Consider the following 13,854-nt stretch of genomic DNA (forward strand, 5'->3'; position numbering starts at 1 on the left):
AACACTGACGGGCTTCTGAGGAACACCGTCAACCCCTTATTCACAAAACTCTTGGATATACGCCGCTGTTATTCTGAAATATTGTGTCAAATTATTGGAAATATCATTCCCAGTCATTTTACAATATTCTAAAGTAGTTTCTACTGTCATTTGCAATGATGCATATCTAAAGACTAAATGTCCGTGTAAGCAGCTTAAACAGTTCCTGTGTGTCTTATATTAATCATTTCACCAAATCTAAATACTACATTACTATAAAAGTGTAAACACTCACCCATATGGACAAACACACACACAGAATGAGAATGTGGTGTAAGGTGGAGTCTAGCATGGTGGCTATTGTAATGCCCGGTTTGGTTTGCGGTCACAGTGGCTCAGCTACGTTCTCTGTGTTATAGAGCGTCTTGAACAGGAAGGATGGCACCACACAAATAACACCCTGAAAAAAAGATGTAGCGAGATACAGAGACCATGATAGACAGTGAGAGGGAGGAAAAAAAAGAGTCACTCCGCACGATCTCGAAAGTGCAGAAATGATAGGATGCTGAGTGTACTCATGGATAACTTTAGTAGTAAAACAAAGGATTATTCATGATATTAAAACCTGAAAAGAGTTGTTTGGGATTTATGTGGAAAAATATGATAGGGAACACCGTAGAGTAGGTAGAGAGCGGAGGTATAATAAAAAAAAAGGAAAAAACTAACACACAAGGGAAAGAGGAGACCTTCTACACAGAACGAAAATATTTGCCCAGCTCTAAGCAAATGATTGCTTCAGGCTTGCGGACAGTAAGAGAGAAAGACGGGGAGAGAGAAAGAGCGAGAGAGAGAGAGAGAGAGAGAGAGAGTGGGACATGGCTCCCGTCTCTGGTTTCTGCCGGCTGATGCTCCCCCAGATGAGCACTTACGGACCCTTAGGACACATGTCTGCAATTAGGGGCTATTTTCTCCTTTACGAAACTCAACATGGAGGAGAAAGAGCTCACACATCTCCTCTTCTCAAGGTTAAGCCACTCATAGAGTAACGTTGTAAATGAAAAAAGATCCAGATAAGATCTCTCTTTCTTTCACAGCTTTCTATCCATCTTTCTTTACCCTTCCTTAGAATTATTTTTTATTCTTTCTTGCATAGTTAACATAGTTTACTGTAGTTAACTCTAGCTTTCCCCTATGTTTCAGGCTGTGCCTCCTTCCAACTACGACATGCCAGTGTCCATCCCAGTGAGCAACCAGATCTACGGCCACCCTGGAGGATCCCTAGGCAACCATAATCTGGTTCCCCTTGCCCATCACGGCATACAGAGGAACAGCATGTCCCCTGGTGTCACACACAGACCTCCAAGTGCAGGTAACGAACATACTCACACAGACGTACATGTATATACAGATGCCTGGCAAATTAAACGGAAAACTGGCCCCAATACCGTACGCGCTTATTCTAACTGATCAACTTGACAAAACAAGTTCTATCCTGGTGGGAGTGGTGACTTATCCCAAGGCTGACTCATCCCTCCTTCACAAAGCAGTGGAGCTGACTCAATTGTAGTTCAGTGTGGATGAACAGGATGTAAATCAGAAGCTACAGTATGGCACTTAAAGTTACCACATCGCAACACAACTAGACACCTATTGGAGGATTTTAAATCCTCAGCACTTACAGCATGATGGCATGTTCACCATCGTTAAAGTGCTCGGTAACTGAGGGGATATCTTTAAGAAAACAGTTGTCACTACACTGGTGACTTGTCATGACCTAAACGTTAATGTGGGTTTTTTTTTTCCTTTTAATTTGTCACACATCTTCGTATCAGTCTTAAATGAATTACTTACAATGAAGTTAGGATAAAGTTAAACCCTGTTAAAGTTTTCCACTGATTCCTTTCTACACAATAATTATAATATTTATAGTTATTTAGAAAAAAAGCACATGATTCTGGACTCTGGTAGTTTTTAACAATTAATGTTATGTCTTCTTTACTCAAATAATTTCAGTTTGTAATGTACTTAATTATATTTTATTAGTTTAACCTAAATATACCAACTTTTACCATTATTATATAAGTCATATATTTTTTAAGTGGGAATTCTGCTCTTAATCGAAATACATTGATATACAAATAATTTTTTTAAGTGCACGTATTATTAATCTTGTCCACACCAGAATCTAGCCCCACTCCTGGTTCTCTCGCTAAATTTCTGGCTAAGCAAAGGCTCTCGCCCCTTCAGCCCTGTCATTAGCAGTCATGCTCTCCTGATGCAATCAGCCGCCTGGCTAAATATGAGCTTTGGCCCAGCCCCGTGTTCTGCCTGACCACAACCGCTGCAGTGCTGATTTAAAAATAAAAATGTGTCATTTTTCTTGGATTCAGCGGCCTAGCCTCCCTGGCCACATTAACCCCCCACCCACCCACCCTCACACACACATATACACACCCCAGCCACCCCAGACATACTCTTAACGAAAAAAAAAACGGGCAGTGTCGTCTTTTATTTTTTCCCTTCACAGACGTTTACACAGAATCTTTCTAGTCACCTTTCCTTTTTTGGCACACATACTAGGATATGGCTGAAGATGAAATGTAATAAACGATGTGATAGAGCTGATGGAAGGTGTTTTTTTGTGGTAGGATGTGAACATTAAGTGCATGATTAAGTGCATTAAGTGCATGGTTATTGAAACACCACCCCCTGTTTCCTCTCGCTTTTCCTCTGTCCTAGGTGGTCTGATGGGTGCCGATCTCACCACAGGCCCTGGCACCAGTGCTGGTAAGGATGGCATCCCCACCTTCTACAGTATGTCCCCTCTTGTCTTTTACTCACACACAACTCACATTTTCTTCCAACTAAAGCAGACTAAAAAGATTTGAGGAAGGCCAGGCTTGTGCTAATGATTTTCTAGCAGTCGTTAACATTTGCAGTTAATGTTCAGTTTGCGGGTTGGATTAGATGTAGAATAAACAGCAAAATCTAGTAAGCTGGCATACCTGAAAGAAAAGAAGTCTGTCATATGTTATAGAAAGTAATTACAATGTAATGATGTTAATCCAAGTTAATGATAGTCGTTTTTATTACTTGACTCATTTTTTTCTGTATAAATAATTATCGTAAAACACTATGAGGTTTGGTGGGTATCACAACAAAAACATTATGTTTTCTGAGGTTTGGCTAAGTCTTACACGCGAGCACCATGAGCCTAGGTGTTAGTCTTCTTCATGGCAAGTTACATAAATACCAATATCCTTATTAAATTACATAATCAATGTCAGGGTTTTTTATTTTCTTTTTCCGTTTGACCTGAAGTCTAATTCAAGTACAATGTCACATCATGCATATCACTTGCCTGGTCAGGCCCCTTCAGGTTCTCGATTTCTTGTATGGCATAACTGCTAGCATATGTTTGGAGTGCTAGGAAGAGTGTGTTTGCCCATAAATAGCTTTTGGAATGTGTATGTGCTTCATGTGTGTGTCTGTGTGTGCGTCTAATCCACTTGAAAGAAAAAGTTATAGTGCATGTGGATACATACTGGGGCTTTGACTTGTGGTTGCTTCAGAGACAGCTTATGCATGCATATATGTGTTTGTGCATGTGTGTGTGTGTGTGTGTGTGTGTGTGTGTGTGTGGGTGGGTGGATGTGTATATGTCTGTCTGAACAGCTCAGCAGTGGTCACCACAGAAGCATGGCTATATTCTATATAAAAATCAGGACAGTAGCTTCTTGGAAACGGACATGGTGCTCGGTTTAGCCCAGCTGGGTAACCTTGTCTGGCCCTGCAGTGCCCCCAGGGCCAGTGGAGAGAGTTGAGGCCGAGGTCCCTCTGTCTGTCTTTTCTCCTTCACTGTCCCTCTTATACAAAAGTACCTCTTATGGTAGCGGCTCTACCATCCGCATTCAAAGTCTTCGGCTGTCCAATGCAACCATTGTGTCCGAGGGAAGCCAAACAGAGGGCGCACTGTAGCTCCGATACAGGCCATCCGATTGGAAACAAGACCCATGAAGAAGTCATGAGGAGCTCAAAGACGTCCTATTCAAGTGTCTTCTAGATAAATGGGCCACAACTAGGCAAACGGGATGAATATTCATTTTTTTAAACTCCAATTCTCTCTTAGTCATGGCTGAGGTTTTTCATAGCATGGCATGCCAGCTGTTTAAAAATGCTCCCTGCTGTCTATTTGAAGAGACACACTGTGCGGTTAAAATGGCATTACAGTAAATGATGAATAGCACGAGAGAGTCTTAATCACAACTCGTTTGGAAAATGGAACAATGTCTCTGGCTTCAGCTTTTGCCATACAGTGTGTTTACTATGACTGGATAATTTTCCATTCATACTGTTCTTAATGTGCCAAATGTGGCCTTGACAGACAACCACAACTTCTGTGCACTGGAGTGTGTATGTGCGTTTATTTCAGTAGGTCACATGTAGATTAGGCATGTCAGAAAGGTCAGTTTGACGGTGGAATAAAACTCCAGATCGCATCTCATGAGCATCTCATGAGCATCTCAGGGAGACGTCAGCTTTTGGGAACAAATCCCGATGATCCTAGTCACCCATGGCTGATGAGGTGCTTTTCCTTTGATTAGCAATTGTGGCCAAATAATGTTAACTTGGGCCTCGATTCAAAACCTCAAGGCGGGTGGTGTATAGATTTAGACAGAACACAAATTCAATATAGCCATTACACCAAGACAAAGAGTCAGCACATGTCTAAAGTGTAATCATCTATGCTATCATGGCCACCAGCTCCTGTAGCCCCTTACAAGGAAACTCAGTCTGTGTGCATTAACAGTTAGTCCTCTTCTGCGAACGCCCAGAAATAGCATCAGGCTCTTTATCAAAGGTACACATCAAGTCTTTCGGGAGGGTGGAGGGGACTGCTGGTATCTGGCCAGCTGTAATTTTAGCACTTCCCCATTGTGAGTGAGATGGGAGAGAGAGAGAGAGAGAGAAAGAGAGAGACTAGCGTTCAGTCACAGAGCAACAGAACAGTTTGAAGGTCAATGGCGTGTTGCATTTCTGTGAGACTGGTCATACATAGCCAACTGTTCTCTAGCTCGCCCAGAATTTTCTCGCTCTGAGTTTAGATACAGAACTGGTGCAGTCCTATAACAGGGTTTGAGATTTTATTTTTAGCCCTGTTGAGATTTTCAAATGGCCCTCAGGAATGGTCTGATGTTTGACCGTGGAATCTATCAAATGGCACCAAATTAAGCTGATGAATTATAACTGAATTACTAGTTAGTTAGTGGTTTAATATTGACGTGGTATCCACTGTGTTTTTTTTTTTTTTAGGTTTTAAGTTTTAAAGTCTTGTGTGCATTGACAGAACAACATTCACAACGCTCATCAGGTGGTGTGATTGGAGTGCCTCATAAACGCTATATGATTGTTTTGTGTAATAGACGGCCTCAATTTTAATCTCTCGCACATTGTGAAATGTAGCATGTCTCTATGACAACCAGGGCGAAACAGAGAGGAACTGTGGTGTACCCTACCATAGAAGAGCAGCACAACTTCCAACTGCTTACATTTCCTCAGTGTGTATGTTTACAGGGCTGACGTACAATACATCGCATTTTACCTAAATGATTTAAGATTATGGAGGTAGTTTTAGGATGAATACATCTGTTTTTGAAAAGGGGAAAAGGATGTATTTTGTCCCTTCTATTTCTCTCCGTCTAAATCCTTAACAATGATCTGTGGTTGTTGAGTCTTCAAGTGTTCAGAAAAGTACTAGAGCCAGCTGCTTGCAGCCTATACTTCACTGTATGAAAGGAGGCAGGAAATACATCACTGCAAATGGCACACACATACACACGCTCCTGGTTCCCAACCCTGCCTCTCCCCCCTCATTTTCCTCGAATCATACAAATTGCGCTTTTCAGACTTTTCATTTCAAAACAACAAAAACCATTGCCTTCAAATTAAAGAAAGATCACTGCGGAGAAATTGCCGAGGACAACATCTGTGTCTCGTTTTCCCCTTCAGTGTATGATTAGGAAGTTCATTTATGTCTAACGTATAATTCCTGCCCCTCTTTTAAGTGGCAGCAAGTGAAAAGCGCTTCATGTTTTTAGCCACAAAGAAAATGGGATATCAAAAGAAACAAAGACACCGTACTTCTGTCTCTTTTTCCCACTGTAATGTATCCCTACGGGTCTGATACACTCGCTGAACTAACAGGTGGTGTAGCAGTTGTGAAATAGCTATTACTAGTGTTATGACTAGCTGTAACTAGGAATTGCAAGTCTGTTGCAGGTCATTTATGGACAGTCACGCATAGTCATCCCTCATTGGTAAAAAAAAAAAAATCCGCTGCTTAAGTCAACCTTTTTTTTTATTTATGGCAAATCGAATTTGTCAAGCATACCACAGTCTTTATGGTAACTGGACACAGACTGCCTTCTACCCATCAGATTTCTGACCATATAAAGAATGTTACATAAATTCAATCATAATTCTATTGTTATTTACACATCTATATACACATATACTATTTACGACGTTTTAATTTTTACCGTACAATTTCTCAAAAAATAAGGGTTAACAAGTTTTCTCCATTCACCAACCACCTGCCTAGTTACCGCAAAACCACAGCAGGAAGAAATGAGACTCTTCTCTCTTTCTCTCTGTCTCTCTCTCTCTCTCTCTCTCTCTCTCTCTATTTCTTCATCTCCTTCTCTCTCCCTGGCACACACACATACTCATCTTTTCTAAAGATAGCTGTTGGAGGCTATTTACTTTCAGAGGTGAGGTTACAGGGTTTATTTGGAACCGAAAATGTTCAGCAGGGATGGACAAATCATAAATTTGTTGCTAGTCCACCAGGCAACTGAAAAACCCCTGTTTTCACTGGTGTAGGAGCCTACTTGATTATGCTGTAACAGTAGGTGATGTATTTTGATCCACAGAATTAACTGGCTAAGAATATTAATGTAAACCTGAACATCACTTTTGTAAATCCTATACTTTGATATAATTTTTGAGGGGATTTTTCCTTGGGCTTTAATCCTTTTTATCCTAGGGGTCGCAACATTGGATCATTTGATCTATGTTTTAGACTAAATGCCCTTCCGGTCACAAAACTTCTATTTTTTTAAACCGCGCTTGGGATCTGCACTGCATGCAGTAGCTGGGTCTTGATCATTTGATCAGTAACTCAGAGCCTCAACCGCCTGAGCCACCACTGCCCCTAGAATTTTATATGAATAGTTTTTGACCACTGTATCAGCAGTCCACATGTATGCTGAGTGATTACAAATAAAACTTTCATAGCCCAGACACATAATCTGCTTCACCCAGATGTCCTAGCTAGCGATTTGTTCACTGCTCTGCAGATACGGATAAGGCAGGCATCAGAGGTGCTTGTGTAGAATAGTGTAGAGCCGCTCCTTGATGTCATTTGACCTGCTTTAGTTTGAGCCCTTAAACAAAAGTCAATGTTTATGTACTCAAAGACGAGCATAGAAGTTTATTAAAGCCCTAAAAATAGTTATGATTATTCTTTAACATCCATTTCTGTGATTTTGTTACCAAACCAGTTTCTTATTCACACATACAAGCTCCCACAAATGTTTTTTTTTTCAAAAATGTTCCATTTTTCCACCAAAATCCAAATTCACAATAATTAATTGCATTAAAAGACTCATAATGAAACCACATCTCTATAATCTTCCCTTACTCTCAAGTGTTCGAATTATGAGACCCAGAGGAAAGGAAGACTGAAACGGGTTATGTCTGATGAGATATAGCTAATTCCCTGTGGTTTTGCTGAGCGCTGATGGATAAGGTGTGTTCTGTGAGGGCTTTTAGCACATGAATGACTGCTTAGTGGTGGTGAAAACTAGGGGAAATGATGAAATCAAAAGCTCACATTTCAGGTGAAAAATGATCAGTGCAGTGCCCCGGAACGGGTCACATGTTTCTTTAACGGTCATGCTTGGTGAAAGGAATATGGAAATAAAATGATATGTCGAGACATGCCTGAAAGTGAGCTTTATTGTAGATGACTTGGAAAATGGCACATTTTAGTGGAGGTTAGTAAGTCAAATGGAGCCTGATTAGAAGTTGTGTTATAATGAAAGCTTGATGTGCTATATTTGGCACCGTGCAAGTGTGTATGACTCTCTGTTTCTTGTTTCTTTTTTTGTAAGGAAACGGCTATGGAAACCACCGTAACTCTCCTGGATTGCTGGTGTCTTCTGGGGGTATGAACAAGAACATGCAGGCCAAGTCGCCCCCACCAATGAACCTGGGCATGAACAGCCGAAAGCCTGACCTGCGCGTGCTCATCCCACCAGGAACCAAGAACAACATGCCTTCAATTGTAAGTAGCTCTTCAGTATTTTTACCCTTCTTCTGTAAATTATTTCTCTGTATTTCTAATTCTCTTTCTGTCCTCATGAGCAGTCAATAGCTTTCTAGGTTCATAATAAATACTAAAGTCCCCTGTAGCTTTTCAGCTTTCCACATCATGCACAATAGCTCTGACCCTTAGTCATCATTTAGGTTGACCAAGCGCCTCATTCTGAATTTATCTAATTCTGAATTTATCACCCCTGCCTCTTTACTGCCATCAGTCTGAGGATGTTGACCTTCTATTGGTAAGTGGGACTGTTACTCAAAACAGTGACACAGACTAATAGACATAAAGGCCATTTGTCTTTCTCCAGCAGCTATCATATTTTAATGGATAGCAATTAGATGTAACTCAGATTTGATAATTAGTATATAGTGTTAGCTCATATGATAGTTTGCGAACATAAAGAAAACCCTATAAATAATGTCTGTTTGCATTTGGCCTAATAAACAACACTTGACATCCCTTCCTAAACACCTGAGCGCTGCAATGAGTAACAAGTGAGACTCCTAGTGGTAGTTTAAAGTAAACACACCCTCTCCTCACCTTGCACTGCCCACTGAATCAGCGTGACCTCTCCACCTTTGCTTCAACTCCATTAAAGCTTCTCTCTACAAGGCACATGAGTGCTTTTTTACCTCATCAGTCATCATTCTAAGAAAAAAAGCACAGCCCCACCCCCTGCTGTTGCTGATCCTGTTGCCTTGGAGACTGTATGGGTTACTATAGCGACAAGGCGCCCTGCGGGCGGTTGTAAATGATAGTTTGCGAGAGTTTGGTGGTTCTGCGTGTCAAGTGATTCATTTCTTCCCCGCAAAGTTTGCTTGCTAGCCAGCATTTCCTGCCTTTAATCACGTACGTTTTTTTTCTTTTTCTTTCTTCTTTCCACCCCAGAATCAGAGAATAAACAACTCACAGTCCGCACAGTCATTGGCCACCCCCGTGGTTTCTGTGGCAACACCCACTCTACCAGGCCAGGGCATGGGCGGGTACCCTTCAGCGATCTCCACCTCCTACGGTACTGGTACGTGGAACTCGTACTCATCACTATGATCACCTGCATTCTGGGAGATTACAGTTACAATAAAGGCAGAATTTATCCTCATCTTCCACACATTTTATTTCTCTATAACTTTTTCCCTTCAGCTGTGAGTTTGAAAAGAAATCATCCTGATGAGTTTAAAGTATAGAGCTCTATGCTTAATTTAACAGGATAGCTATAGGAGGCGCAGCTGTATTTATACATACTGTGTGCACTTTCCCGTATTTATAATTTGCAAATCGACACACATAATATTATACTCACTTGAATGCAACGCTGACACTAATCTTATCTTGTGAATATGAACTATAAAAGAATATATGAAAAAAAAAAAAAAAAAAAAATATATATATATATATATATATATATATATATATATATATATATATGTGTGTCTTTTTTAATGTCATCTGGCAATTCAAATCATGTGAGCACTTAGGAAGATATAAATGTCTAACTTTGTTCTTTTGTTGTTTTCCGCTCTAGAATATTCTCTAAGCAGTGCCGACTTGTCATCTATATCTGGCTTTAGCAGTGCCAACACCCTGCACCTGGGTTCAATGAGCGGCTGGCAGCAGCAGCACCTCCAGAACATGCAGCATTCTGCCCTCGGACAACTAGGGTGAGCTTTAGTGCATACACACACATACACACACACAAATGCGCACATGAAAGCAATTCTTCTTGTAAGGTTGTAACACTTGGAGTAAGGTTTGAACACTAAGTTTTACTTAACTTTAATTTACACATTTCTCAGTGACATCTTTCGTATGTTATGTCTGTATTTTATTTCATTAAGGCCACAGTTAGGAATTGCACTAGGTTTGTAGTAGACCTCCATGATTTGTAATAACAAATCATGTTTAATATACATTACAAATTTTTGTTTGTAGATTTGTTATAATACCATTCATTAACTGTAGCATTTATTGACTTCATCAAATATGTAGTATATACAGTTTTACTATAAATAGTCAATGATTTGTGTGTCAGTATGTTTGTATGTGAGTGCGCGGGGCACTCGCCATCTTCTGTAACACCCCCTTCGTCTCCTTTCCTTCCCACAGAAATTGCACTAGCACTCACTTATGTCAGGGTTCAAATCTCTCCCTGCCCTCTACCCAAAGCCTGCACATCAAGTCCGAACCTGTTTCTCCTCCTAGAGACCGCTCCAGCAGCGCCACGCCCGGTGGCTACGCTCCACCCCCTTCCCACCCGCAGCAGCACCAGGCCCCACCCCCGCAACAGGCTCCGCCCCCACAGGGCCGCTCGCCAGCCGACAGCCTGAGCAGCGAGGGCAGCGAGCGCGACGAGCTCCGATCCGACTTCCACTCACCCCTCAGTATGGGCCGGCCCGGCCTAGACGAGCGCGACAGTCCGTCTGTCAAGCGAGTCCGCCTTTCCGAGGGTTGGGCAACATGATAAGCCACACCCCCTCCTCAACAGCCCCCACACTTGACCTCGGTCCATCATCACATTCACACGTTCTCTCTCGATCTGTTCTGACGAATCGTAGCCCTCCACGCTCTGTCAAGTCACACACAATGTAAACAGACAGGAGGGCTTTTCTTCAATTTACTTGTTTCTCGCTTTCTTTTTCAAAGAGTGTTAAATGTACATGTTGTCGTGATTGATGGGTGTCAGGGTGGGAAAGGGTGGTAGGGGCTAGCATTAGAGGGTTAAGACAGGGTTTTAGCGGGTGGGGTTACTATGCATAACTTTTGCTGTGTGTGGATTTGACTTTCAAGACTTAACCATATATGCATATATATTTACACATGTGTGTAGGTGTACATATATGCATAGTAACAAAAAAATCGTCAGGTACTCTCAAATTTTTTTGTATTGGTATTTACAACTTTCCTCAGCGACATTCAGCAATGGGAGAAGCTCAGCTGAGGGCCAGCGCCGACAGGCTAGCACTTGAGTTGCTCTACCAGTACTTTGTGTACAGATTAAGTTCTCTTCGCCACTCTCTGCAGAATGTTCCCTCGCTAAATGTATGTTATGATTGACAAAGTCATGTTGCAGGTTCAACGTATTGTACATAGAGGGCGGGCGGGGACAAGGGGAATGGGTCAAGGTTGCCAGACATTGGACATTGATCTCAAATGGAAGCTTTTATGCAAGATTTTTTGAAGGATTGTACAGTTGTACAGCCCCTTAGGCTTTAGTCAAGGAGAAGGAGTATTTTAGAACCTTGGATGAATCAAGCGCTTTTTTGAAGAAAAGGGAGTGTTTTTCGTGAAAAATGGCAGTCAGTAGATGAAGGACCATACCTTAAATTAAGAGCCATGTTAGTTTATTCTGATGAAATCACAAACCTAGGACTTGCTTTAAATGTTCAGTATTAAAAAAAAAAGAAAAAGAAACAATTGTATGATACTCTTGCTTATATTTTCATATAAAATGGAATACAATGCAAAGCAATTTTGTGGCGTTTTGTAGTTTATATAAACCAGAATGAGTTTTGAAAGCTTTGCCTATATGAAAAATGATAGTTGTTTAAGAGTGATTAACTTTGGGCTTTTCAAAACTAAGCCATGACATCTGAGAACCCTTGCTTTGCTGAATTTTTTTTTTGTAGAGTTTTTTTTTATGTGTATTTCTAATAATATTGAATAATAATATTAAGATTCTTTTAAATATCTGTGAAATTAACATGCTTGTGTATAGCTTTCTAATATATAAATATATATGATAATAATTATGGTCATAACATTTTTTGTCAGTGTGAGGTTACATAAGTACAGTTGCACATGTTTGTTTTGTCTTTTTTTTCTGTTTGCTCCAAACTGAATCTTTCAAAGGATACCCAGCCAGAACATTCAGTGATTCAGTGTAAATTACACAAACAGCAATTGTCATGACCGATCTAGTTTGGGAAAAATACAGCTAGCTCTTTGCGTAGTATTGGTATAATGACACTCAGGTGAAGAATGTGTAAGCTCCCAAAGTAAGCACACTTATTATCAAATAGATTTGCTGACAGTTTAATTCCCATTACATTTGCAGTAATAAAGATCCTGTCCACATAACTTTTACAGCAGTATCGAGCAATTCTCGTAGGTAACTTTCAGTGAGCACAAGATATTTGTCCAAACATGTGCTTTGGTTAGGAAGAAGCACAAGCTTTCTGATATGACAAACCTTTAGTCTGTGAACCAAAGCAGATGCTGTTTAAACTCAGAACAAGGAATCGATAGTTTCACTTGAATTGACATTGCACTGAAAGATTTAAAAGAGAAGGCTATGTTTTTTTTTTATCTCGATGAATGGATATATCATGTTATCTTGTCAATTCTTATGATGTGGCATAAGTCGTGAATCCTTGATCGCGTGTGTTTTTGCTAGTTTGTCCCATTACAATTACCACATCACATTAACCCATTTCCTCTGATCATAATGAGATCCTACAGTGTCATCATTTTGATTTCGCATGAATCAGAGACTGGACATTTGTTAAAATCTTTTCTACCAAAGACATGGAGCAGTGTTATCTTGGCTTTGTTCTATTCCATTCTCTTTGGGATTTGAGAAGGTCATATTTCTGAATATGTTGTTTTGCTTTATATAATTTACAATAAAACTGGTACCTCATATTCACCCTCCCAGTACCTCAAATTACCATTACACAACCAATTATGATGAGAAATGGGGTGAAAAAAAAAACAATAAAAACAAAACTAAATTTATTTAAAAAAGACGAAAAAAATCATGAGAACCTAACAAATGTACAGTATTGTGACTCAGTATGCCATTTTTTCTTCTATAAAATTTCGCATTATGTACACATATGACTCCCTGGTTCACCCTTTTTGGTTTGCTGTTCTTATTTCTTAAAATATTGTTTCCATTAAAAAAAAATGCAAATAACAAAAAAGTTACAAAAAAAAGTAGTAACAAATGTAGCTTGTATAAACCTACATTGGTAAGGTGGAAAAGAAGTGTGTTTGTCTCTTTTTTTTTCCTTTTTATTTTATTTTATTTTATTTTTTCAAACCAGGAGAAAGAGGCTTTCAGCGGCATAAGCTGGACTTTGTCGCCACTTGAAGACAAGATGTCATTAAATTAAAAAAAGATCACATCTCTGTATCTCAAGGGACTTGATTCAGCTGTATGTAGTGAAAAATTAATGTATGGATATTAAAAAAATCATTTTCTCCTGCTGGGATTCAAAAAGGTATTTGTATTTTGCAGAGAACTCAGTAAAGTTACTGGCTTTCTTAGTTACCACTGTTGCTCTAGTGTGGGTTTTTTTCTTTGTGTGTGTTTGTGTGTGTGTTGTCTGTTTTGCCTCTCATTACAGTCATTTTCAAATACAACACAATCAAAAAATTCATAACACTATGTAGATACTATGCAAAACAATTTATTAACTTGATTCGTATGTTGGAAATACCATGCAGGACTAAAGATTCAACATTTTACCACCACCAAAACCAAAATTCTT

At 39.9% G+C, this 13,854-nt stretch overlaps 1 protein-coding gene across 4 annotated transcripts in view; it reads left to right on the top strand.

The window, feature by feature from the left end:
• The window catches only part of mef2cb (myocyte enhancer factor 2cb), a 65,544-nt gene extending 51,910 nt beyond the window's left edge, over positions 1-13,634 (top strand). For 2 of the 4 annotated variants that reach the window (XM_053480583.1, XM_053480582.1), the window contains 6 exons: positions 1,180-1,348; positions 2,719-2,793; positions 8,154-8,326; positions 9,254-9,383; positions 9,888-10,023; positions 10,469-13,634. In XM_053480583.1, the coding sequence (XP_053336558.1) occupies positions 1,180-1,348; positions 2,719-2,793; positions 8,154-8,326; positions 9,254-9,383; positions 9,888-10,023; positions 10,469-10,823 (1,038 nt within the window). In that variant the 3' untranslated portion in view covers positions 10,824-13,634. The remainder of the gene's footprint in view (positions 1-1,179; positions 1,349-2,718; positions 2,794-8,153; positions 8,327-9,253; positions 9,384-9,887; positions 10,024-10,468) is intronic. The other 2 variants (XM_053480585.1, XM_053480584.1) reach the window with 1 other exon arrangement.
• The last annotated feature ends 220 nt before the right edge of the window (positions 13,635-13,854 follow it).

This window comes from Clarias gariepinus, chromosome 21 (assembly GCF_024256425.1).
Source record: "Clarias gariepinus isolate MV-2021 ecotype Netherlands chromosome 21, CGAR_prim_01v2, whole genome shotgun sequence".
NCBI classification, from domain to species: Eukaryota; Metazoa; Chordata; class Actinopteri; order Siluriformes; family Clariidae; genus Clarias; species Clarias gariepinus.